This window comes from Mytilus edulis, chromosome 7 (assembly GCF_963676685.1).
Source record: "Mytilus edulis chromosome 7, xbMytEdul2.2, whole genome shotgun sequence".
NCBI lineage: Eukaryota > Metazoa > Mollusca > Bivalvia > Mytilida > Mytilidae > Mytilus > Mytilus edulis.
The window spans coordinates 75,928,819-75,954,450 of record NC_092350.1 but is presented as its reverse complement, the minus strand read 5'-3'; the positions used below and the strand labels follow the sequence as shown (position 1 = coordinate 75,954,450).

General features: G+C 31.9%; 1 protein-coding gene across 4 annotated transcripts; it reads left to right on the top strand.

The window, feature by feature from the left end:
- The first annotated feature begins 100 nt into the window (after positions 1-100).
- Positions 101-23,024, top strand: LOC139482213 (uncharacterized). Of its 4 annotated transcripts, none has more exons than XM_071265927.1 (5): positions 101-196; positions 20,282-20,455; positions 21,226-21,327; positions 22,192-22,323; positions 22,644-23,024. In XM_071265927.1, the coding sequence occupies exons 2-5, from the start codon at positions 20,300-20,302 to the stop codon at positions 22,773-22,775; spliced, it is 522 nt and encodes a 173-aa protein (XP_071122028.1). In that variant the 5' UTR covers positions 101-196; positions 20,282-20,299; the 3' UTR covers positions 22,776-23,024. The 4 variants fall into 4 exon arrangements, with proteins under 4 accessions (XP_071122028.1, XP_071122029.1, XP_071122032.1 ...); XM_071265928.1 differs by lacking the exon at positions 101-196 and adding an exon at positions 403-478; XM_071265931.1 differs by lacking the exon at positions 101-196 and adding an exon at positions 1,114-1,179.
- Positions 23,025-25,632: the final 2,608 nt, after the last annotated feature.

Below are 25,632 nucleotides of genomic sequence, written 5' to 3'. Positions count from 1 at the left end.
TACAAAATTAGCCTGTAAAGCTTATTATTTTTAATGCATACTTTATAAGCAAGAAAGACTATTTTTTTTAATTACCAAACAAATAACTGTTATCTTATAATTACGTATTATGTACTACACATCTAAAAATTGCAACCAATTCTCCCTAAATAGCATTTATTTCCGTAAACAAAAACACGTGCTTTCATATTTAGCGGTAAGTCAAATTTTCATTTTAAAATAAAGCGGACAGGCTTCATTATTTTAGCTAAGTTTTATAATACAAAATTAAAAAAAAAATCTACTTTCGCTTTGAAATGCTGCAACAGCATATCCAATGTATTTTTATTCCCTTTTAATAAGTTAATATGTGAATGCACTTTATACGTACCATGCTTACTAAATTATGTAGTGTACGTAAACGTAAATTAATAGACACAATCATACATTTTGAAAACCGTGGCAAACTCATTTTTTGAGCCTGATTCAGTCAAGTCTTGTGAGTACCATAAAGATGAGATACACAGGAACTTAATTGTCACCCCCCCCCCCCCCCCAAACCACCACCACCACCTCTATATCAGGTATATTCCTGAATACAATTAATTTTAAACATGTTAAAAGGTATATAATATACAGAAAAAAAGATTCTGAGACAAATTATATTTTATTACTGAATAACAATAACAATCTGATGACGCCCCTCAATTCAGTTTTATTATTTCCCAAACATTAGCTATCAGGGCCGTAACTAGCCCCTTTTAATACTGAGGCAAGGGGTCTTGGGACCGCTTAAGCTCTGAAGCTCAGATGCTCTGAAGCTCAGAAGCTCTGAAGCTCTGAGAAAAATAACGCAAAATTGTGCATTCTGAGCGTTTCCCGGACTCTTTCTTACATAGAAACGCAAATCATTTTTAGCTATTTTTTCAACAATATTCTGGTCTCAAAGCAAAAACATAGATTCACTTTAAAGATTTAGGGAAATTCAAAACATTAAAAGACCGATATGTAGGATAAAGCAAAAATCGTAATTCACATAATCATTAATACCGGATCTGTCTGTCTTTCTGTTCTTGTCTTGTATTGTGCTTATTTTTTATGACTAGATTTAAATATAGTGACAGTCACAAGTGCAGTAATATACGCTAAATACTAGTATTGCTCAAGTCGACACTAGGGACCAATTGACCTTGTTTTACGGTATTTATGATTATTTCATTATTGAAGACCCTCCAGCAACTATCAAGATGAAGAACAGGAATAAAAACTTTGACCATTGATCATTTGTATTTTTTTCTTTATACATTGACATTGTGTGCGATTAGCTACCGTGCACGTGTATTTCATATTCCTTTTTTCTTTCTGTTAAAGGGTCTGAACACGACTTAATGCAAATTTAACCCTTGAATGTAAAAGGTCATATATATGGCAATACATTGATGTTTTTTTCAACAAATGATTTGATACCGGGAAATTGGTGGTTTCACTTTAATTGAAACCATGTCAGCTATCTATTTTTATCCACAGGCGCTTGGGTACATGATACAGTTTTTTTTTTTGTTTTTTTGTTTTTTTTTGATTAAGTTAGATATTCAATTTTCTATATTTATAATACATATCTATTACTTCTGTGCATATCTCACCTACAGAAAATACCTAATTTTGCACTCTATACTAAGAAAAATTGGGTATGGTTTTATATACAAGAAAGGCAGTTTCGTATTCTTTGATATCAAGTCCAATTCTGAATCAATTCTCCATGCAGAAACGACCACTTTTTTCTGTGTCCAGTAGCATCGTATATTCTAAAAATACTTTCTCGCATAATGCCTGGACATTAGTGGACATGCAACATTACACAGTGTGACACGTTTACAAATTAAAATCAACACTCAGATTAGTCATTAAGTAGGACAATAAATGAACAAAAGACAAACCCGGGACACAGAAGTACAAACAAAAGACCATCAACTCTGAAAACCAAAAGTAAAATAGAAATATGGATTACGAAAAATATGCAGGGGCGACATCAGAGAGTGAAGAGAACTTGCTTCTTGCAAGACACTTTCAGTGAAAACAATTTGATATGAAGACAATCATATGAAGACAATCTTTTGTTTTAGTTTTTTTTTTTTAGATTTAAAACATGAGGCATTTGCCTCATTTGCCTCAATGTAGTTACGGCCCTGGCTATGGGAAATAAAATCATATTGATTTTCACAAGATATATTCCTTTTACAACCAATATTATTTTATTCACTGCTACATAAAAGATTCGAGGGTCTGGATCATGGATGATCCTTGATGTTGGTTCTTTAAATAAGCTATGTGTTCTTTATTTGTATATTAAATTCTGGGACCATTTAATCACTTCAAAAGGAAGTTTAGTTCACCAAATATATACTGCTACAAAAAAAACCCCAAAAAACCTCATGGGTTAAAAGGTTAAATATTATTATTCAAAACTGAGGTTTATCATATTTTTCAAATGATAACCTTACTATTAAACCGCCGTTTGGTTTTATAAAACAGACTAATTGTCCATGTTTTTCAGGAACAAAGGAACAAATGAACAACATGCAAATATTTTAGCTTCTCCAAAATTAACATTTTTCCAGAGTGTTTTCTGATACAAAATGAGTGAATGAGCAGGTTATGGTGATGCTTTAAGAAATAGATCAGATCGATCAGCATTATGTAAATTATAAGAGTAAGGGCTGATAACCTTGCCATTGAAAGAGGAAGATATTTAAAAGTTACCCCGAGAACAAAGAATTTCTGAAATCTGTAAAAGTGGCGAAATTGAAAATGAACAGGACATGCTGCTACACTGCAAAGGTTACTTCAATTTTAGAGAGACTTTTGTATTAAATATATATGTTCAAAATTACAGGAAAAAATATAACCACATTGTGCGATAATAATAAAATAAATCTTATACCTAATAATCATGATAATACATCATTCTGATAAGGAAGGCACTAGTAAAATTATCTTTCTCTTTCGTAACAAATTGTTTAAATGCAAGAAGTAATCTATAATTGCATTAGATTTTCATTATCCCATTAAAGGGGCACTAGCTATGATATATATAAAAAATCTAAAGTTTGATTTTTTTCTGTTCAATCAAATATGAAAGTGAAATAGCTCATGAGTGAAATAGTGAAATAACAATTCGCTTTTTGCAGCCAAAAAGGTTCAATTTTGTCAAATTACGGTAAGAAACATTGATAATTAGTTATTCACTTGCAAGTGAATGAGTCGACCTCTTTAAATCCATATTCATGTGAACTTCAATTTAACCCCTAACGCATGCATTGTATGTGTACTGGTTATTTATAAAGAAAAAGAATGTCAACAATGCAAGTGAAACTACGGTAAATCATTTGATAACTAATTCGATGCACACAAAATCATTCTTATACGGTTAAAAACAATGAGAAACATCTACATGATCTATTTTTAATCTATTTGGATAAATGTTTTACATTTTATAAATAAATAAATAATCTTTATTTGTCATATAAGTAACATACTTGTGACATAAACAAAAGTAACAACAACAATCAAATATATGAGAATTTGAGTCAAATCGGTGACCATGAATTTGACAGCCTTTAAGCAACATGTACAAGGAATTGTATATCTGTTAATGACTGATCTAATGTTGACTGCCGAATTGAACCCCTTCTAACATGTCTAGACGATCTTTTAATTGGGTAGTGTATAATATTATAAAGTACACCATTGTACACAGACAAATAAATTAACTACGTAGGCCTTTCCTCCAGGATTGGCCAGACAAGTACGTGTATTTATCAGCCAAAACAAAAATCCAATAAATTGCATACAATTGCTTCTTAATTAAATGACCCTTAATTTATACATGGTCACATGCTTAAAATTTATATGTTGACAAGGAAAACAATTTTATTAAAATACAGATAGTTTATGTCCGACTTTACGGGTCTCATGACTCTCATTGGAGGTTGGGGTGGTCTGATCCTGGATCCCGCTTATTGTCTAGAGAGAACTCCCGGTATCCTGCTTCTCTTTGCCATAATAGCAATTTCCCGTGACCCGCCGGACTTCGGTTTCCCGTTTTCATGCTTCATTATTCGACTTTCACGTGTCACGCTTAATTAAATCGACCGATCTCGCGTCACGTTTAAACCCCAACGAGACCTTTATTAATGCGATTCAAATGAGAGCGTGTAGGTTCTTCCTTGGTGTTGGTAAATATACACCTAATCCAGCTATTATGGGAGACATGGGGTGGATTCCAATTTACCATACTCAATGGAAAGTAATTGCAAGACACTGGCACAGATTAGTAAATATGGAGCCAGATCGTATTAATAGGAAAATATTCATATGGGCAGATGAGGTCAGTCTGAAACATAGAATTGTGAAAAATTGGAATTTCATTGTTAAAAAACATTTCACGGAACTTGAATTGGTTGACTTTTGTAATACAAACACTAATATTAATAAAAATATGTTTATTGATACAGTCATGTCAAGAATGTTTGATATTTATATTGAAAAATGGAAAAGTATTGTTAGTTCATCCTCTTCCAGACGGGGAAATGGGCGGAATAAATTGAGAACCTATAATATTTTTAAGCAGGAGTATGTTGTAGAAAACTACTGCAAACTGTTAATGCCTTTTTGTGAAAGAAGCGCCTTTGCAAAATTTAGATGTGGGGTGGCTCCTATTAGACTGGAAACTGGGAGGTATGAAAATTTGCCGCTGGAAGAGAGATGTTGTTTTAATTGTTTTAATACTGTCGAAGATGAATATCATGTTATTTTACATTGTGCTGTTTATAATGATCTTAGACAAGTTCTTTTTACTGAGTCTCTTAAAATTGATGAACATTTTAATAGTTTTACAGATTGTCAGAAAATGGTATTTTTATTTTCGAATCAAAATATTATAAGATTATGTGCCAAAACCTGTAATTTTATTCTTAAACGACGCCGAGAAGTTTTATATTGTAAATGATAATTAAATACTTTTGTTGTATAATTTTACCATTTAGGTTTAATATTTATTATGTACATATACATATTCTTTTAAGTGATTATCGTCTCTCATAAATCTGTACAGATTGGCTTATGTATACAAAATGTATCTTTTATAAATGTATTGTGTAATTTTATACATAAGGTGAGACGTAAATAAATAAAATATTGAATTGAATTGACCTACTGTAAGCGTGTAAGGAAACTTAGACTCGCAAGATGCGCATTTAAATAAAATTGCAAGAAAAATACATTAGTGGCAAGGTTTCGGTGCAAAATATAGTTGGCATTCATTTTGTGTCCGGACACGCGGACACAGAGAATATTATTATGTATTATAAGTTTGCAGATTTCCGATAGCATCAGAAATATTCAATAGGGAGAACACAGGGAGACAGGGAAGTCTGTTATTGACTTTCCAAATAATTATGACGTCTGGAAAGGCTTTTTTTTCTGGGAATCCTTCCTAATATGAAAATAAAAGTAAGTTTGTCAGCCAAGGTGGGCTTAGTTCTGCATATATTCTAAACTACTAGTAGGCTTATTTCTGCATATATTATAAACTATTAGTAGTAGTTTCATCTAACTCGAAGTAGTTATAACTATAAAATCATGATGGACCCTTTTTATACGACCGCAAAAATTTAAATTGTTTGGTCGTATATTGCTATCACGTTGGCGTCGTCGTCGTCGTCGTCGTCCGAATACTTTTAGTTTTCGCACTCTAACTTTAGTAAAAGTGAATAGAAAGCAATGAAATTTTAACACAAGGTTTATGACCATAAAAGGAAGGTTGAGTTTGATTTTGGGAGTTTTGGTCCTAACAGTTTAGGAATAAGGGGCCTAAAGGGTCCAAAATTGAACTTTGTGTGATTTCATCAAAAATTGAATAATTGGGGTTCTTTGATATGCCGAATCTAACTATGTATGTAGATTCTTAACTTTTGGTCCCATTTTCAAATTGGTCTACATTAAGGTCCAAAGGGTCCAAAATTAAACTTAGTTTGATTTTAACAAAAATTGAATCCTTGGGGTTCTTTGATATGCTGAATTTAAAAATGTACTTAGATTTTTAATTATTGGCCTAGTTTTCAAGTTGGTCCAAATGGGGGTCCAAAATTAAACTTTGTTTGATTTCATCAAAAATTGAATAAATGGGTTCTTTGATATGCCAAATCTAACTGTGTATGTAGATTCTTAATTTTTGGTCCAGTTTTCAAATTGGTCTACATTAAGGTCCAAAGGGTCCAAAATTAAACTAAGTTTGATTTTAACAAAAATTAAATTCTTGGGCTTATTTGATATGCTTTATCTAAATATGTACTTTGATTTTTGATTATGGGCCCAGTTTTCAAGTTGGTCCAAATCAGGATTCCGTATCAAGTATTGTGCAATAGCAAGAAATTTTCAATTTCACAGTATTGCACAATAGCAAGAAATATCTAATTGCACAATATTGTGCAATAGCAATTAATTTTCAATTGGAGTTATCTTTCTTTGTATAGAATAGTAGTTGATGATATATGTTGGAAATTTGCCAGACATGACTATGATGTCATTTTCTATTTTTATTTGTCAATAACTTTATGTAAATAACTTCATTGGAAATTTGCCAATATAAAATGTTGCTGATGAAGCTTTTTTTCCTTATCTTATCTAAAATGTTTTTAGATAATGTATGTTGGACATTTGCCAGACATGACTATGATGTCATTTTCTATTTTTATTTGCCAATAACTTTATGTAAATAACTTCATTGGAAATTTGCCAATATAAAATGATGCTGATGAAGTTTTTTTTATTTTTTTTATACAATAAAATGTATATTCACTTTTACTACCAACCAATCTTTACCATTCAGTGATAACAAGCACTTTATTTTACATTTTAATATATTATGATGTATTTAAAAGAGTAGTTATTGTTGCAAACTCCATTAGAAATTTGAATTGATATCAGTTTTGGAAAAAGGGAAACGGGGATGTGAAAAAAGGGGGGGGGGGGTTAAATTTTTCTCATTTCAGATTTCATAAATAAAAAGAAAATTTCTTCAAACATTTTTTTGAGAGGATTAATATTCAACAGCATAGTGAATTGCTCAAAGGCAAAAAAAAACTTTTAAGTTCATTAGACCACATTCATTCTGTGTCAGAAACCTATGCTGTGTCAACTATTTTATTTTAGATTTAAAAAGTTTGAAGAAGAAATCTTTAATTGATTTGTAAAATCTTGACATTTGTTTTGTGTAAAAAAAACCCATGTAATGTCAAAAATTTGATCACAATCCAAATTCAGAGCTGTATAACGCTTGCATGAATGTTTTGTCCATACTTGCCCCAACTGTTCAGGGTTCGACCTCTGCGGTCGTATAAAGCTGCGCCCTGCAGAGCACCTGGTTTAAATTTAAAGAATTGCGAATAATCAATCAATATTATTGATATGATTATTTAAATATGAGGGTAAATTGATAGTTTGGAATTGGCTCTTTTACAAATTGGTTGTAAATAGTGTCAGTGGTGTGATGTTTCCATCAATGGCAGTGTACCTCATCTGGATCATCAAAAGTTTTTAAACAAATCAAAAATGTGTAGTATAAGACAAATGAAAATACACAATAAACATCTCATGTATAGAAATACAAATTTAAGTTTTTAATTTAACCTCCTTCCCTTGTTAGAACATTGCTACATGTGATATTGGTTGTGTATGTACCTATTGAAACAAGTCACATGATGTGATGAATACCATATAGGATATTCACCTGCAGAGCTAACATTTTTTTCATATCTAATTGTGTGTTGATGATTTTCTCAATATAGACCACATTTTTACTTTGGTCATTTGGTAAAAATATTCTAAATCACTGCAATTCAAGTTATATCTAAATTTGTGTACCACGTTTAAAACAGTGACCTGTATCCGTTGAGAACAATATTCATGTATAATTCATTTACATGCAAGTCTTATGGCCCCTTCTCTATCTTTGAATCTACCTGATATTTAGAATTGTATATCTAAGGAAAACAATGACTTTTTGTCTATGAGATACACATATCTAAACAACCAAATAAACATGCAAAAGATCTCTAGATTAAGATGTCTCTAAAAATAATTAATATGATTACTTGAATTTTTACTTGCTCTTACTTTCACTGGAATATAAAAAAAGAAAAGTAACTGATGTCAGATTCTAGCATTGTTTAAGAATTGGTACATTAAATGTAAAAGATAACCTTAGTTATTGAATTACTATTAATATGAATTGTAAAGTGGTAAACAAACAAATAAATTTGAAAAAAGAATAGGACAGTGACTGATTGTGTTACACCTATTACAAGAAGTCACATGACAACCCATGGAACTTGGATCATGTTAAGATTTGTCTACATCATCTACCATTTTAAACATAATTGAAAGTGATTAGCAACATATTATTATAACTCTTTAAAAGGATAGATTATCGCTGTGATAATGATTGTATTATTTATTGTAAAGGCAAAATGTATGACACTTGCCATATAAGGAATTGACATGCAGAGCTATCATTGATATTTCTTTTTATTTTGCCTTTTACAATTTAGGGTAATCCTTCTGTATTTTATAACAAATAGTAACGGAAATTCCTGATACACGTGGTTAACTATTTAAAAAATCTACCTAAGATCATGAAATGCTAGCTAAATAGTCATGACAGGTCAACACTGTGTATCATCGCCACCGGAAATTGGGTACTAACGAAGCGGAGAGAAATAGAAAAAAAAGTAAACAAGTTAAGAATTCATTCAATTTAAAGCATTTCCACTCATTTGATGAGCGTGCCGCTTAAGAAATGATTTTCTGATATATAATTCTTTAAATTATTAGGCCGATAAGTACAAAATTAATACAAGATTTTGTGTAATACTCCAAAACTTGCCACTTAGTACCGGAAAATTTCGAGGTCGATCGTCCTCTGTCGCCCCATTCTCAAGATATTTAACTGTTTTACATTATTTTTTTTTTTTTTAGACACGTTTTTAGATTATTATAGTGTGGCATCATATTTACTGAAATTTGTTGTCAAAAAGATGTATTTTAAAGAATATAGACCATAAAAAAAGTCTAGGGTACGGCAACTTGCTAGTGTTGACAAATTTACTGTATGACAAATTTACTGTATGGCAACTTGTTTTCAACTGTATGGCAACTTGCTAATTTTAGAATAGTTATTTACCGTCCTTTTTAGGAAAATAAAGTATTAAGTTCAAATATCTAAGTTTTTTTTGGGGTGGGGTACCTTTTTATGTTAAACTGTTTTTGTCCTTTTCAAGGTTTAAGTTTGTTTAAAACTGTTATTTGACTGATAAATTTTTAAAAACTGTTAACTGTTTTCGACCCACTGTCTGCAATCTGTTTTGTTAAAATTTGCAATGTTGTTAACTGTCTATTTGAAATTGAGATTCCTGTTATTTGTTACTTAATACTTAAAGTGTTTACTTAAAGTGTTCACTGTTTTTGACATTATTTTCTCTGTTAACTGATCTTAACAGTTATTTACAAGAATCACATTACAATTTGCTGTCCATCTCTGTCTTTACGTTGCTTCAGCAAAGGAGTAACATAAACAGCATATATGTAACTGTACATGTCTTTAAAAAATCTTTGAGTATAGTAAATCCTTGATAAAATTGAGAATGGAATGAGGAAAATGTCAAAGAAACAGAAGGCCGACCAAATAGAAGAAACAACCCAACGCAGCGAGAAAATTATGCACTAGGGTGGGGTGTCGATTCACAGATAGGACAAAAACTTAGAATTGACACTCATAATTTTTAAAGACCCTCTTTCCCTTCCTTCCTAATAAATAAGGCTTAATATTTAAGTTATGCATGTGTATATTTATGGAAAGAGAATCGTCCATAGATTTGATTTCCAATAGTAATAATGGTGAAATATAATCTCTTTTTTTTGTGTGTGTGACCATGGCAAAAATCAGCATTTATTTGATACCATATATTGCAAAATAGGGGGTTGAACATGTCACAAAGATCTCAAAAAATTGGTCCAAAGGAAAATGTCAATCAATAAGGGTTATACCTTTCCTGAAACCATAGACATATATCTATCAAGAGATAAAAAAAAAAAATCATATGCATTTCTGCTGTTTTTCCATAAAATTGAATTGAAAAGATCGAACCTCACATCTTTGTTGAAAAACAATACAAAATTTCTAAATCTATGGCGGTACGGATAGGAAGGTATGGACGGTCAAACTGAAAAAAATGGCTTATAAAACATGCTAAAACAATCTAAATGTTCATATAAACCCACTAGGAAGGCTGTATTATTATTCAACTATCTAAAAATCAATTCAATTGCACAAAAACTTTCATATTTAGAAAATTCACCATCGCTATAATGCGAAACTAAACTTGTAACTGTGTATTGGTATACCTGAAGCTGTCTCCTAAGTGAGCAATCATTTAACCCCAAAAAGGGGGTAGAAGTTCAGTGTTTGTTTCTTGAAACATATAAATGAACCAAAATTTAAAAAAATGAAATAAATACAAGACTATATAGCAAAGGTTACGGACTCAAGTTGGGTCATGCAGGTGCAACAAATGCGGCAGTGTTAAACATGTTAAGGGATATCTCATGCCCCTCTTTATACGTCTAACCAATGTAGTTATTTCTGGCTTCTATTTGCAATGTATTCAAAACGTGAAAAGGAAAGGCCACTTCTTATCCAGCTAAAACCCTGGTCAGTACTATGATGAAAATAATTCAGATGTATATGGAATGTTTGATAAGTTATATTGACCAAGAGTACCTGGACGGAATTTTCAAAAATAAAGTACCTTTTCAATTTGCAATGCGTAAAATAACTGAACAGTGTGGCCTGGTAGAAGAGGCCGAAAAATGAGGACTTGGTTCTCAAATTGATGTCAAATTTGCTAGTCTAAGACTTCAGAAATGTAAAGATGGACCAAGGCTTTTTTTTTATATCAGCTCAGAGTTCTTAATTGGGACTTGGAGATGAAAGAGTGCTTCAACTTGTGACACCTTACATGTTACTTTCTGATTTATACACTGGTTTTGATGATTTTAAATTAAAAAAAAATGGTAAATCTTCGTAATTCCTTTTAATAAAATCATGTAAGCAATGAGTCGTATGAAAACCCTGACTGAGTGTAACCATAATTTGTAAGAGCACCCGCCATAAAAAAAATAATGTTCGCGCCCTATAGTATTCACTCATTCTATCTGTTTGTTACACTTTCCTACGTCATGACGATAACCCAAGTTTGCTACGACTGATTGACATAAAACATTTACTCAACAATATACATAACCAGAAGAAGCCTCCTTTTGTTGTTTATTCATGACATAGTCCTTTTTCTTGGAGTCAATCACTCCGTCTGATTTTCCATCCGTTCAATTGTCTGTCCATGTGTCAATAACAAAATATGGTACTTGCGTGTGTATTCTGAAAATTAGTCAGCTTTATAAAAGATACCTAATGGAGCTTGGCAGTTCTGCGACTTTGTACAGTGGTTTTCAAATTTTTGAATACATTGAAGATATGCACTTCCCCTTTTCATTGATTTCGGGTTCGTTTGGGAAAAAGGGTAAATTAAAGTTGCTGTTAACTCTTATCAGCATCTACAATTTGTTGTTAACTGTTTTTGCCAAAATCGAGGTGTTGTTAACATGTTAACGGACCCCCTTACCCCTTCTAATTATGCATTAGATAAAATGCATTAGATAGAAATACCATTTGCTTGACAGCATTTAAGATATATTCAAATTATATATTTTCAAAAAGAAACTGACAAGAAAAACTTAATTCGAAATGCAATTCACGATTTGTTTCTCCTTACTTTCGGTGAAAACAAAGTATTTTCTTAATTTTTCTTTTTACAAATGAATCATTTCAGAAATTAAATAATTAAACAATTTTATGTGTCTGTCCGAATTCTCGATCCTGTGGTTGTCGTTGCTTCATCTCTATGTTATTTGTTGTTTTCATAAATTGTTTTGTTATGAGTTAGGCAGTTAGTTTTCTTGTTGAGTCCTTCCACATTTTTCGGTCGGTGCTTTTTATAGCCGACTATAAGGTACGAGTTTTCGTTGTTGAAGGCCGTACGATAGCATATAATTGCTTACATACACTTTATTTGATCCTGATGGATAGTTATCTTATTTGCTATCATACCACATCTCCTCTGTTTTTATCTAAATAGTTATCAAAGGTACCAGGATTATAATTTAATACGCCAGACGCGCGTTTCGTCTACATAAGACTCATCAGTGACGCTCAGATCAAAACAGTTAAAATGCCAAACAAATACAAAGTTGAAGAGCATTGAGGACCCAAAAAATTCCTAAAAAAAACCCAGCTAGCACCAACAAAAGATGAATGGACGGTTTATTTTATTGAACTTACAAAATTTCACCCTAACAACAAATAAGACAACAGTCGTTAGTAGTATAACGATCTATGGATGTATTTAGGATAATATGGTTGAAAAAAAACTTTTTGTACAAAATCGAAAAGCGGTACGCAAAGAGGCCTTCTGAACTGAATTAACGGCATATATTTAATAATATTTGATAAGTAAGACATTTTGTATATTTGTAAGCCTGTAAAGCTTTGATATCAACAAAATATCGTCACTTGATATTATCTCAACAGTGATTAATTTCCTCTTAAAATTATAATATATTGCAAGACGCCGTACAGACAAAAGTTATTATTTTGCAATTCGCCGTACAACGTTCTGCAATTCGCCGTACAACAAACAAACAATGTTTTTGTCCATATTCTTTAAAATACATCTTTTTGACAATTAATTTCAGTAAATATGATGCCACACTATAATAATCTCAAAACGTGTCTGGAAAAATAATGAAAAACAGTTAAATATCTTGAGAATGGGGCGACAGAGGACGATCGACCTCGAAATTTTCTGGTACTAAGTGGCAAGTTTTGGAGTATTACACAAAATCTTGTATTAATCTTGTACTTATCGGCCTAATAATTTAAAGAATTATATATCAGAAAATCATTTCTTAAGCGGCACCCTCATCAAATGAGTGGAAATGCTTTAAATTGAATGAATTCTTAACTTGTTTACTTTTTTTTTCTATTTCTCTCCGCTTCGTTAGTACCAAATTTCCGGTGGCGATGATACACAGTGGTCAAGCCAACGATGGAAAGTACCTGATGTGAGGTTATACCATTGTTTACTTGCTTGAGAATTGGTTTATTCAAAGTAAGAGAACCTTAGATTTTGAATTACTATGAATATAAAAATATGAATTGTAATGTTGTTAATAACAAACAAAAAAAAGAATAGGACAATGACTGTGATTGTAGATGTGTGATGATTGTGTACACCTATTAAGAGTCACATGACATTCCATATAATAAGTTTTATTTCTTCATTTTCCTTTTTGCTCTAAACTCATAATTTAAAGTGATAAGCAACATATACGTATTTAAAAGGATAGATTATTGCTGCGATAATGATTGCATTATTTATTGTTAAAAGGCCAAAATGTATATGACACTTGCCATATAAAGGAATTAGCATGCAGAGCTATCATTGTTTTTTTTAATTGACATGACAGGTCAAGCCAACTTTCACTGGAATATGAAAATGGAAAGTACCTGATGGGAGGTTATTCCATTGTTTAGTGGTTGGAGAATTGGTTTATTCAATGTAAAAGAGAACCTTAGTTTTTTGAATTACTATGATTAATTTAAAAATATATGAATTATAAAGTGGTATAACAACAAACAATTTAAAAAAAAATTAACAAAATTGGACAGTGTTTCTACCAACTTCTCATCCATTCTAACAACTTCTCTCACCTTTTTGCCATTTTACTTTACAAATAATTATTACAAATCCTTGAAGAGTTGCAACAAATGTGAACTTCAACATTAACATCCTTTACAGAAGACAACAACTATCATTATATGAATTTATTTGACAAACCGGCGCGTCTCATATGTTATAGATATTTCATATCTTTTGGACTGTTTTGTGGTGTATCTTAAATTATACCATAGCTTTTATTGAAACCCCCGGCAATAGTATAGGACAACAGAGTTGGTGTATGTGGGTTCGATTCCCACCCTAAGCAATCATTTATTTCAGCTGGTGCAAAGCCGGCAAATTAGCTTAGAGGCCCCACACTGACTTTGTTGTTTCTATTAAAAAATTCAGACGTCCGCGGCTAGGTCTTGACAATGTTTTTCTTTTGAATACCTTATACAACAAAACCATGGTATAATTTTCGGTTATTGAGATTTATACTCGGGTTGCACTCCCATAGGTTACATTGTACAGCTATAGGTTAAGTCTATTGTACTTCATCATCAGAAAAGTGTTTAACAGTTTGCTTCTATGCTAATCATTGTTTTTAAAGTAAATTGCCAAAATTAAAAAGCAACTTGAATAAAATGACCCACACTTAAACCTACTTTTAATTAAAACATTTGCCATTGTCCAAAAAAAAAAATTGAAAAAAAAAATTCAATGTATTGGCTTATGATATAGAAATGATAGAAGCAGTACTAAACTTATACAAAGCAAAGTAAAATAAAGTGAAGAGGCAATTAAGATAATTCTATAATTATTGATAACAAACACTGGTGTTATTTTAAAAAAACTTTGCCAAATAAGGCATCACAAAATAAGGATAATGTCATTTTTATATTAGAAAGTTTTGTCAATTTACCTAATTTAATCTGTAGTTGGAAAACAAGGTGACTCTACTTTTCTGTTTCTAAAAATTATCTAAAATCATGATATAAACAGATATAAGGGACAGTTCATTATTTAACACATGTGTACATATTAATATAGTTTCACGGTGAAATTCATAAAATTATCATAGAAAAAGTTAAAACATCTTTATGCATTTAAAAGCATATATATATATACTTGAGCAAAAAATAAAAATTTGAAATGAATGTTGTTTTAAAGTATGGAAATACGGCCAATTAAAATTAATTGATAGATTTTCATCCCCGCCCGCCCCTCTGAAATCGTCCCGCCCCGATTTTTTTTATTTTATAAAATTTACGATTTACGAATTTTGTTCGTTTCCGTTACCGATAACCGTTAAAATTTCGTTTCATTTATGACTTCCTGTTTCAATTTTCGGTTTTGTACCTCGAGTAAATCTAACCAAAATGATTGTCGACATATTCTGCTGCTCTATGATGACAACATCATCTTTCGAGAGTAAAAACTGATAAATGACGTGAAATATTCGTGTTACGAGAAAAACGCTGTGTCCTAGACCACAAATCGCGGTATGTCACAAATTTCTGTGATTAGAAAACTGGATTTTTTAGGCAATAACTTTGTGTCAGGAAGTTTAAATGTGAAAGATATCCAAAGCGCAAAAATCGTGGAACCCATTGATACAGAAAACATGACTGGATTAAAGATATTGAAACACAAACACGAACTTGTTTATTGAGTCTCTAAGACCTATTCCCAAATCAAAGTGAACTGCAGTTATTAGGCAGTTTATTAGCATTCACAGTTCCCACTTGACAGCAGTTTATTAGCATTCACAGTTTCCCCTCGACAGCAGTTATTTGGCAGTTTATAAGCATTCACAGTTACCAAATATAAGGCAATGATTAATTTGCATAAAGGCATTCCAATAGCATTCCATAGCTGTTTCTTAGCAGTTTAAATTATTTAGCCTTCACAATTCTTTGGCAGTTATTTTTAACGAAAAATTTAAATGAGATCTGAATATTCATGAGAACTGCTATAATAACAGCTATTAAATAATGAATATTCATGAGAACTGCTATAATAACAACTGTCAATAATGAATATTCATGCAAACTGCTAAGTTTTACATCTTAATATGGTTTTATAAACTGCTAATAATCACTGGAATGCTATCAGATCTGCCAAAAGTTGCAATACAAAGGTGACACATGAATAATCAATATACAGTGTACAAGATATGAAAGCAAAATTTATAAAAATTCTAATAATATACTGTATTATAAGTCTTTATGAAATTTTAAAAAGTTGTGCTAACTTATATTTGTAATTAGAGCAGTAACTATACAATCTAACGACAGACTTATTGAATTATTAAGGGAATCATTTTGAATGTAAAAAAAATTGTGAGTAGCGCCTACTTTAGCTGGCTTAGATCCCTTATTAATTGTGTCAGTGGCCCTAATGATATATAGGAACAATTAAAAATGCACTTTAAATATAAGGGCTTTTAAAAAAGCAAATTATTTAAGAGCTATTACTACTAAGAGGCTAATAACTACCTTGACTAAGTGATTTTCAGATTATAAGTTATTATAATGATTATTTATCATTATTTTATTACAGATCGACATGCCAAATGTACTATTTTTATTGTATTCAATGCAGACAAAAAGACAACCTCTTTCTCTTTTGGATTTAAAATAAACAAATAAATTCTTGATACTTGTAATATATTTATTACATGATATAGCACTGTGTCCAGCTGTGTCCACATGTAGCCAGCATATTTTAAAAGTTTTATATAGAAATTACGTTGTGTCCGCCTGTAGCCCCCATATTCAGAAGTTTTATATAGAAATAACGTTGTGTCCGCCTGTAGCCCCCATATGTAGAAGTATTATATATTATTTCATATCGGTTGAGAATAAGATTTTCTTATTGGATAAAAAGGGGTCACATGACATTCATTAATCTTCAGTAATAAATTCCATCGGTCATTAACAGAACAAAACGGACCAGAAAACCGGTCGTTAATGAACTTTTACATGATATGGACCGGTGGGGCGTGGTTTACGTCTGATAATGACCGTTGGGGCGTGGTTTCCGTTTGATATTGACTGTTGGGGCGTGGTTTCTCTGTTAATGACCGATGAGGCGTGGTTTCTCGGATTAGAAAGATTTACCTTTTATAAAACATGTTACTGTTTTTAATATAACATTTAAGTTGTTGAATTGTTAATTATATTTTTTCGTTAATTGTAAAATTAAAGAGAACTTAATTTAGAATTTATATACTGAAAAATCGCACTAAAATGAATGGCAGTATTACTACGACTGGTCTTCACTCTTTACTATATAAATCGTACAACTACTCGAGTTCGCTTTAGGCGTTTTGAATTTATGAGAATTTTCCAAAACATGGTTTCTCAATGAAATAAACATGATAGTTCTTGAAAAACTGGTCATTATCGTGATATATGGACTGCCCACAGGACAGTGGTATTGACTAAGATAGTGATAATGACTGTGTTTGTGGCCGCCTGTAGCCCCTGGCATATTCAGAAACGACAAGCACTGATTTTCAGGCTCCTGACTTGGGACAGGCACATACATGTCATACATGGATACATAATGTGGCGGTGTTAAACATATTTGTTAGCTTAGCGGGATTCCAACCCTCCCATAACCGGGGACAGTGCTGCAATAGTACAACATAAGAACGAATTATAAAAATCAGTTGAAAAAGGCTCAACATTTGCAACTCATCAAATGGATACAAATACTACACAGAGTGGACGTGGCGGGGTATTTGTATATCCCAACAACAAAATGACACTAAGTACATAATCTGAGAGTACTCACATGTAGTTACTGACAGCTACATGTCACTGAGTTCAAAACATAATTTTATTAATAGACCTGGGGCATCACTAAGATATGCTTTTACCCGTGACCAGAGGACATTAATATAATAGCAAAAGAACACAGACGACGGAGATGCTTTGTGTAGGTTTGTCACGCATAGAAGAAGGAACTTCTCTAGTGTTAATGACATTTTTGAAGTTTGGATCCTCAATGCTCTTCAACTTTGTACTTGGCTTTATAAATATTTTGATATGAGCGTCACTGATGAGTCTTGTGTAGACGAAAAGCGTCTGGCGTACTAAATTATAATCCTGGTACCTTTGATAACTATTTAAACAACTCTAAATGGGAGGCTTAGCAGATAGATAAATTGATTGATTGATAGCTGGTTGCTTAACGTCCAATGGCAAATAATTCATGCATGTTCAGGACGAGTACAAGTTCACAATAACTACAATAGATAGGTATGGGGTCACAATAGAGGCCATCTGGGATGATGGTCGGAGAGATTTGGACTGCCACTGGAAAATAAGGTTATATTGGATAGGGACATAAAATTACCTTGCAACAGGCCCACTACGGACCCCTCAAAGTCTTTAGAGTTGTTGCAAGGGTTCTTAACGTGCAAAGAGCATGGCACTCTCTCACACGAGACATCAGATTTGACGTCCTCATTCTGACCGGACGTGACTGCAAACTTGGTACATCCCGCACAGCCAAACGGACGCCCCACTTCGGCAAGCGTTTTACTGCCGGTCGGGAAAAGACCAAGTGACCATATTTCTATTCCCCAGTCACCCTTGGGGGTCTTAGCAGATAGAAGAACAGACGTGTACACACCTTGACATGTTGCAAACCATGGGCATCCGTTTGGTTGTTTTGAATATATATATTAAAACACAGCAACGCTATGTCGTAATTAACATGATTAGGACGTTTCATTTTAGACAGGTCTATGAGCACCGTTCAAGCTCTTTACCTGTTAAAAAAAACGTCATAAAAATTCTTTGACAGGTTTGCAGTCCGTACACTTTGAACGGTAAACTGTTAACATGGCAATTTTTTTTTTAGTTGCAGAAAAAATGTCCGGCTCCAACTCAATTGACACGCGTCGCAGAATCTTCTATATAATTACGTATATAGAATCTACACTATGGGTATTACGGCAAGTATACGTGATCATCGGAAGATCTAAAAAAAGGGGGATGTGGTCAGTTTTCATGGGCAACTAGCATATGGTCATAGGGAAATGATTAAATAGTACATTTAAAAAAAAAAAACTCATTTTGTAACATAAAAACCAGGAACTCATCCAATTCTGGATCACGTTCAAAGAAAGACCTTTGTTATCAGTTTGTTATTTTTTATACGACCGCAAATTTTTTTTCTTCGGTCGTATATTGGTATGACGTTGGCCTCTTTGTCGTCGTCGTCGTCGTCGTCGTCGTCCGAAGACATTTGGTTTTCGCACTAAAACTTTAGTATAAGTAAACAGAAGTCCACAAAATGAAGGTTGGGATTGATTTTGGGAGTTTTGGTCCCAACAGTTTAGGAATTAGGGGCCAAAAAGGCCCAAAATAAGCATTTGCTTGGTTTTTGCACAATAACTTTAGTATAAGTAAATAGAAATCTATGAAATATTAACACAAGGTTTATGACCACAAAAGGAGGGTTGGTATTGATTTTGAGAGTTTTGGTACTAACACAGTTTAGGAATTAGGGGCCAAAAACGGCCCAAATAAGCATTTTCTTGGTTTTTGCACAATAACGTTAGTATAAGTAAATAGAAATCTATGAAATTCAAACACAAGGTTTATGACCACAAAAGGAAGGTTTGGATTGATTTGGGGAGTTTTGATCCCAACAGTTTAGGATTTAGGGTTCAAAAGTGTCCAAAATTAACTTTGTTTGATTTCATCAAAAATTGAATTAGTGGGGGTCTTTCATATGCCAAATATAACCGTGTATTTAGATTCTTAATTTTTGGTCCGTTTTTAAATAGGTCTACATTAAGGTCCAAAGGGTCCAAAATTAAAAGTTAGTTTGATTTAACAAAGTTGCAGGGTTTTGTTTTGTTTTCATGATTGTTAACGTTCTCGACCTGAATTTTCTTTCAAGAACAGAGACGGATTTAAAGGGAGCAGGGGGTCCGCCCCCCCCCCCCTTTTTCTGAAAAAAAAATGGTTGAATATACAGGGAATCACTGTAGCATGACTGGAGCGGGTCCCCACTTCCACTTATGAAAATTTCTGGATCCGCCACTGAAGAAAATTTATAAAATCAAATGTTTCTGTATCGTAAGAACCAAAGTATGAAGACGGACATACTAGTATTCTTGAATTTTGATAATTTTTTTTTAATTTTGCAGGAATAAAATCCGATCCAACCATTGAGTCATGGATCATTATAACTTTTTTTTTTAGGGAAAACACAATTATGAAAACATTTTGTTCAATATCTAGAATTACAGTAACACGTACACATCTATAACATGTCTAAACTGTTATCAATATGTAAATTCAAATAATGGTAAATCTAAACTACGGTAAACTACTATAGCAAAATATATTGTTTTATATTGCTGCAAAATAATTATATCCCAAGGTCACGAACTAGGATTTCTCAATAAAGGCCTCTATCGTCGTTTTTATCTGTAATTTCAGTAATACTCAAATTACAAAATGCCGTCAAACGTTGAAATAAAAGCACATCTAAAAGACTTGGCAGGTGTCTGTAAGATAGCAGAACAGATATGTACTGAGGGACCAACCATTCTACAACAGGAAGACACATTCTTCACTGTGGATAAGGGAAGACTCAAACTACGAAAGATTGAGGTAAATTTACCTATATGCATCCTGAGATGAGGATGTTGTTGGTTTTTTTTTGTTTTTTTTTTTACTTGAGGGTTATGCAATATAACAAGTTAAACTATATGAACTATCAGCTAGTGAGACTATGGAAACATTCATTTACATGTATAAACCACAACTCTGCATACTTTAAAATCAATTGAAGGTAAAAACAATTTTGTAAAAAATATTTCAATTTTCAAGCAGAAAAAATTAATCGGATCGGAAATAATATGATAATCCCTTTTCCTGATGAAAAAAAAAAAACCCCGGTGCGTTACGTTTGCGCGCATTACCATTACATTTGCGCGCAAAAATCCATAACGTTTGCTCGCAGCTGTTGATTACATTTGCGCCAACTTCTTTGACATGTAAACTTAGGTAAACTCAGTTAAAATACCGGTAGTAATACTTATTTATTTATTTATTCATTTGTTCAATTATTTCAAGTATCAGTATCCTTTCCGTTAGTCTAAGTCTTCTAAGGTACCTATTTTGAAAGAATTCAATCAGTATTTTTTAGGGAAAATACAGGTAACAATACTTATCTATAATTTATTAATTTGTTCAATTATTTACAAGTATCAGTACCCCCTTCCGTTAGTATATAAGTCTCATAAGTGTAAACAAAAGCTGCGCGCAAACGTAGTGCGACCGAAAAAAACGTCCAAATGTCTATACTGCGTATTGTCATGTGACTTGAAATTTCTGTTGAACTTAATGAAAAACTTTTGTTTTATTTTTCCCAAAAAAAGGGTAAAACTGCGCAACTGATTTTCTACGATAGACCTGACCAAACTGGACCCAAATTCAGCGACTATAACATCACGGAAGTTGCCAACCCTGACAGTCTCAAGGTAAGCATATTTATTAATTATATGCAGATGCTTACTGATTCTCTACTTAGAATTAATAAAAAATGTAAAAGTTCATGTGCGTCCATTCGTCCATCAGTCCAATAATTCGATGTTAAGGTTTATATCAGTCTAAACAATATTTGGACACGTTGGATAGAAACAGGAAAGCCTCATTTTGGCTTATTACGATTTGAAAATTGGTCGCCATTATGCTATTGATTCAATACTTGAAAAGATGTTTAAATTGTAAAAAAACATATGTTTTGTCTCATGAAACCTTAAATAATCTCATATGGAATGTTATATTTTTTTAATTGTTTTTTTTTAGTCTATCTAATTATGCAGCCCGTTGTCATCGCTGTCATCGTCGTCTTTAACCTTTAGTTTCAGTCTGGTTATTTTCATGGCATCAATAACTTTGTCCAACCTACATTGAATTTAATAAAATTTGGATAGCGGCTATGAAATTAATGAGGTGACAATAAAATATATCGTCTTGGATATGCGTGTAAACTATTGTATTTATGGGACGTGATCAACCACACAACTACAAAAAAGCGTATCGGTCAAGTACTTTTGATTGAAATACAATAACATTTTACAAATACTTTGAGAGCTAACTATATACTTTCTTACGGCAGTCGAAATCCGAAAAAAACTATTTACATTGATTTACAATATTCCGTTTTAGAATACAATTGACTATATAGGTAGCTTCCTTATTTGTACACATGAAGGAAAATAATAGTACCTAATTGCTGATGACGTTTTAACAAACCACAACGTTTTTTGTCATTTTTTTTTAGATGTTTCCATGAAATTTGATTTAAAAATTATTCCAACAATTTACTATTATGTACGCAGGAGACCTTAGGAAAATGTCTTGGTATAAAAGGGGAAGTGAAGAAAACAAGAACTCTATATATGGTAGGACAAACACGTGTCCACATTGACAAAGTTCATAATCTTAATGATGGCGACTTCATGGAGCTGGAGGTAAATGTATTCCTGTTTTGATAATTAATCTTTAAGAAGTATACACTGTAGAATAGCCCATGAAGTACACGTATCTCAATTGAAAGTGACTGGACGCTGTCGAACTATATTTTTGGGGAATCTGCGCATGATAGCTTATGTTATGACACTGAATTTTTAAACGAAGGCCCCAGTTTTGAATTGAAATAATCGTATACAATTTTATTTAAACCTTAAATATTAACATGTAAGGTGGAGATACCTTGAACTATTTTGAATTGAGTAGTTTTAAATATTGATCTGTGACTTATTTTAATTTTTTTTAAATACATTAATTGCAGGTTGTGATGAAGGAAGGACAGACAGTTGACGAAGGACAAAGCATTGCTGATGATTTAATGAACAAACTTGGAATCTCAAAATCAGATCTTATATCTGGTGCCTATATAGACATGATTTTAGGGAAAAGTTGAACTAACTGAATGCTATTTCTTGGGGGATTACATTTCATTTAGACAAAAATAGACAGTTTGGACAGAAATAATCATGCTGGGAGCAATGAATAAAAATTTCAATATTCACTTTTCATTTTTTTTTTTTTTCATTTTTATTTTAGTTTACAACATTGTATATGCTAAAGTAGACTTATTGTGCAATTCTGTTTACAAAATGTTATCAATTTGATGATAGAAACATCATTAAAATAAATGAATATAAACACCCTGGTATGTATGTATATCCATAACATTGATAAAGAATAAGTTATGTGTCTTTTCAACTTATTTAAGGGCATACGATACAGTTGCAGCGGAGGTAATGACGTTGCTAACGTAAATTGTTATTTTGGCGACGTCAAACTATGCCTTGTAAGATTTAAGTTTTCGACTAATTTTTATCATTCAATTATTAAACTTATTTAACTTGAAAACGAGTTCATGGACCCCTATTTTTTAAAATGACATTTGGTTCGTTAGAAGATTATGTGTGCCAATTTTCATGTAAACGTAAAAAGTGCGACTTTTTTTTAATTTCGATAAATGTACAGCAACAAATGTACTTTTTTTTCTCAATTCATGAACATTTGATAAATATGAGTTATTTTTGAATAAAAAATGCATAATTTTTTAGGTTACTTACAACATACAGAAATTACAAATTATTTAACAAAAAACAATTTATGATTATCTTGTAAAACAAAAAAGTCAAGTCTTTCTTTTGAAAGGGAAAATACGGCAACAAATCCGAATTTATGAGCAAATACACAAAATTTCTACCTCATTTTACTCAAAAATTGCACATGAAGGTATATTTTTTATTACATATTTGATTTAACCTGGTAAAAATTAATCTATATGGAAATTTTTATCAATATGAAGATACGGGATCAAAACTGTATCGTATGCCCTTAAGGTCCAAGTGATGGTTTGCATTAAATGGATACGGTTTTTTTCTCTCATATCTGATATAAGTAAGAAAAACACATCATATTGCAGACATTAGTTTAAGATCTTAAAGGGGCACTAGCTGTCACATGTTGATTTGATTATTCTTAACAATGGAAATTTGTACATCAATATTTTTAGCATTATTATGGCGTTGTCAGTTTGATTTCGCCTTATGAATTTGAACGTTCCTTTAGAATCTTTCGCCTCTCTCTTATAGAATGTAACTATTTTTATACATCATTATTTACACGTATAAAATAAGTACAGAATACAATAGCGAATACTTTTAAGGAACTTTGACAAGTCAAAGGTCCAGTTGACAATTTTGGATAGTGTAAAGAACCACAAACAACGTTTCAGATATCACTGGCAGCACACATATTATCACTAAGATTTGAAAAGATGCGAGTGATGTTATGTGTTGAGGACGGGTACTATGTAAAAACGTAGTGATAAAAGGAATCTGGTGATAATAGTTATCAAAGGTACCAGAATTATAATTTAGTACGCCAGACGCGCGTTTCGTCTACATAAGACTCATCAGTGACGCTCATATCAAAATATTTATAAAGCCAAACTAGTACCAACTTGAAGAGCATTGATGATCCAAAATTCAAAAAGCTGATAAATCAGGAGACGGTAAGAAATATGTACACTGTCATCAAAAATGTTGACAGTACATCATTTGTACATTGGTCCAAACTATTTATCATCTTTATATAACATTATCATGACTGAGTATTTTTTAGTATTTTGTCAAACTATGTTTGGGCACCTGATCTGACTACATGTTATTTGTTGGAGGTGCAAGTTGTGTAGACTACGTAGGTTTTGTGGTCTGTTGTTTGTCAGGTTTTTTCTTATGTCGTTATGTAATCAATTATCAATTGGTTTTGTGTTGCATTTCCTTTTAATTTGTTTAGACTATTTTTTTTAACGAAGCAACCATTGAACATAGAACTGCGTTAAAGTCATTGTGAATATTTCGGAATTTAATTATATATGTTACAGGGAATTTGTAAAATCAGGGATTTTGTAAAATCACTGGACTCATCAGTGATTTTGTAAAATCACTAACAGTTTCAGTGGTTTTGTAAAATCCCTGAAATTGTTAGGGATTTTACAAAATCACTGAAAATAGAGCTAGGGATTTTGTAAAATCCCTGATTTCAATCAAGTATAACTTGCTATTAGAAGTGTGTTTTTCTTAACATAAAAATAGACTATTGATCACTAATGATTTTGAAATATATTTGATTAATAAACACTATGAGCTAGAACTAGTGTATAATGATAATAACAAAAGGTAGATAAGCAGATGTTTAGACCACTGTGAATTAACTTATTTTTTTTTTATCAAATCTCCACATCGAACTTCATAACTACATGTACATTAAAGACTTGAGAAAGTTTAGAAACTTATTCAAAGTTATATCACTTTGTGATAGAATACATGTTTCTGATATATGACCAAAGCAAGTAAAACTTTTTTTTTAATTTTATTTATTCTTGAACTTATTCATAAACATGCAAGTACAAAAAAGTAATCTTATCTATATTTTCTGTTGTCTTTTTTATTATTATTTTGTGAACATAAATGTTATTTTGTAGGCAGCGAATTAATATAACAATACTTATTTTCTTTTTATGTATCAATTTACATGCAGCAATAAGATGATCTTCAGTGCTCTGATATGCATGTAATATTTGCCACTGGATCACATACCTAACCAACTCAATTTCTTATACCTAACATATGTGTTTTTCTTCTCTTATGACAGCAATCAAACTAATATTCCGCTTTTATATTTGAATTAAGAAACATGATATAATTGGTTTAAAAAAAATGTTCTCTGTTTTACAGAATAAAATATAATAAACAGTA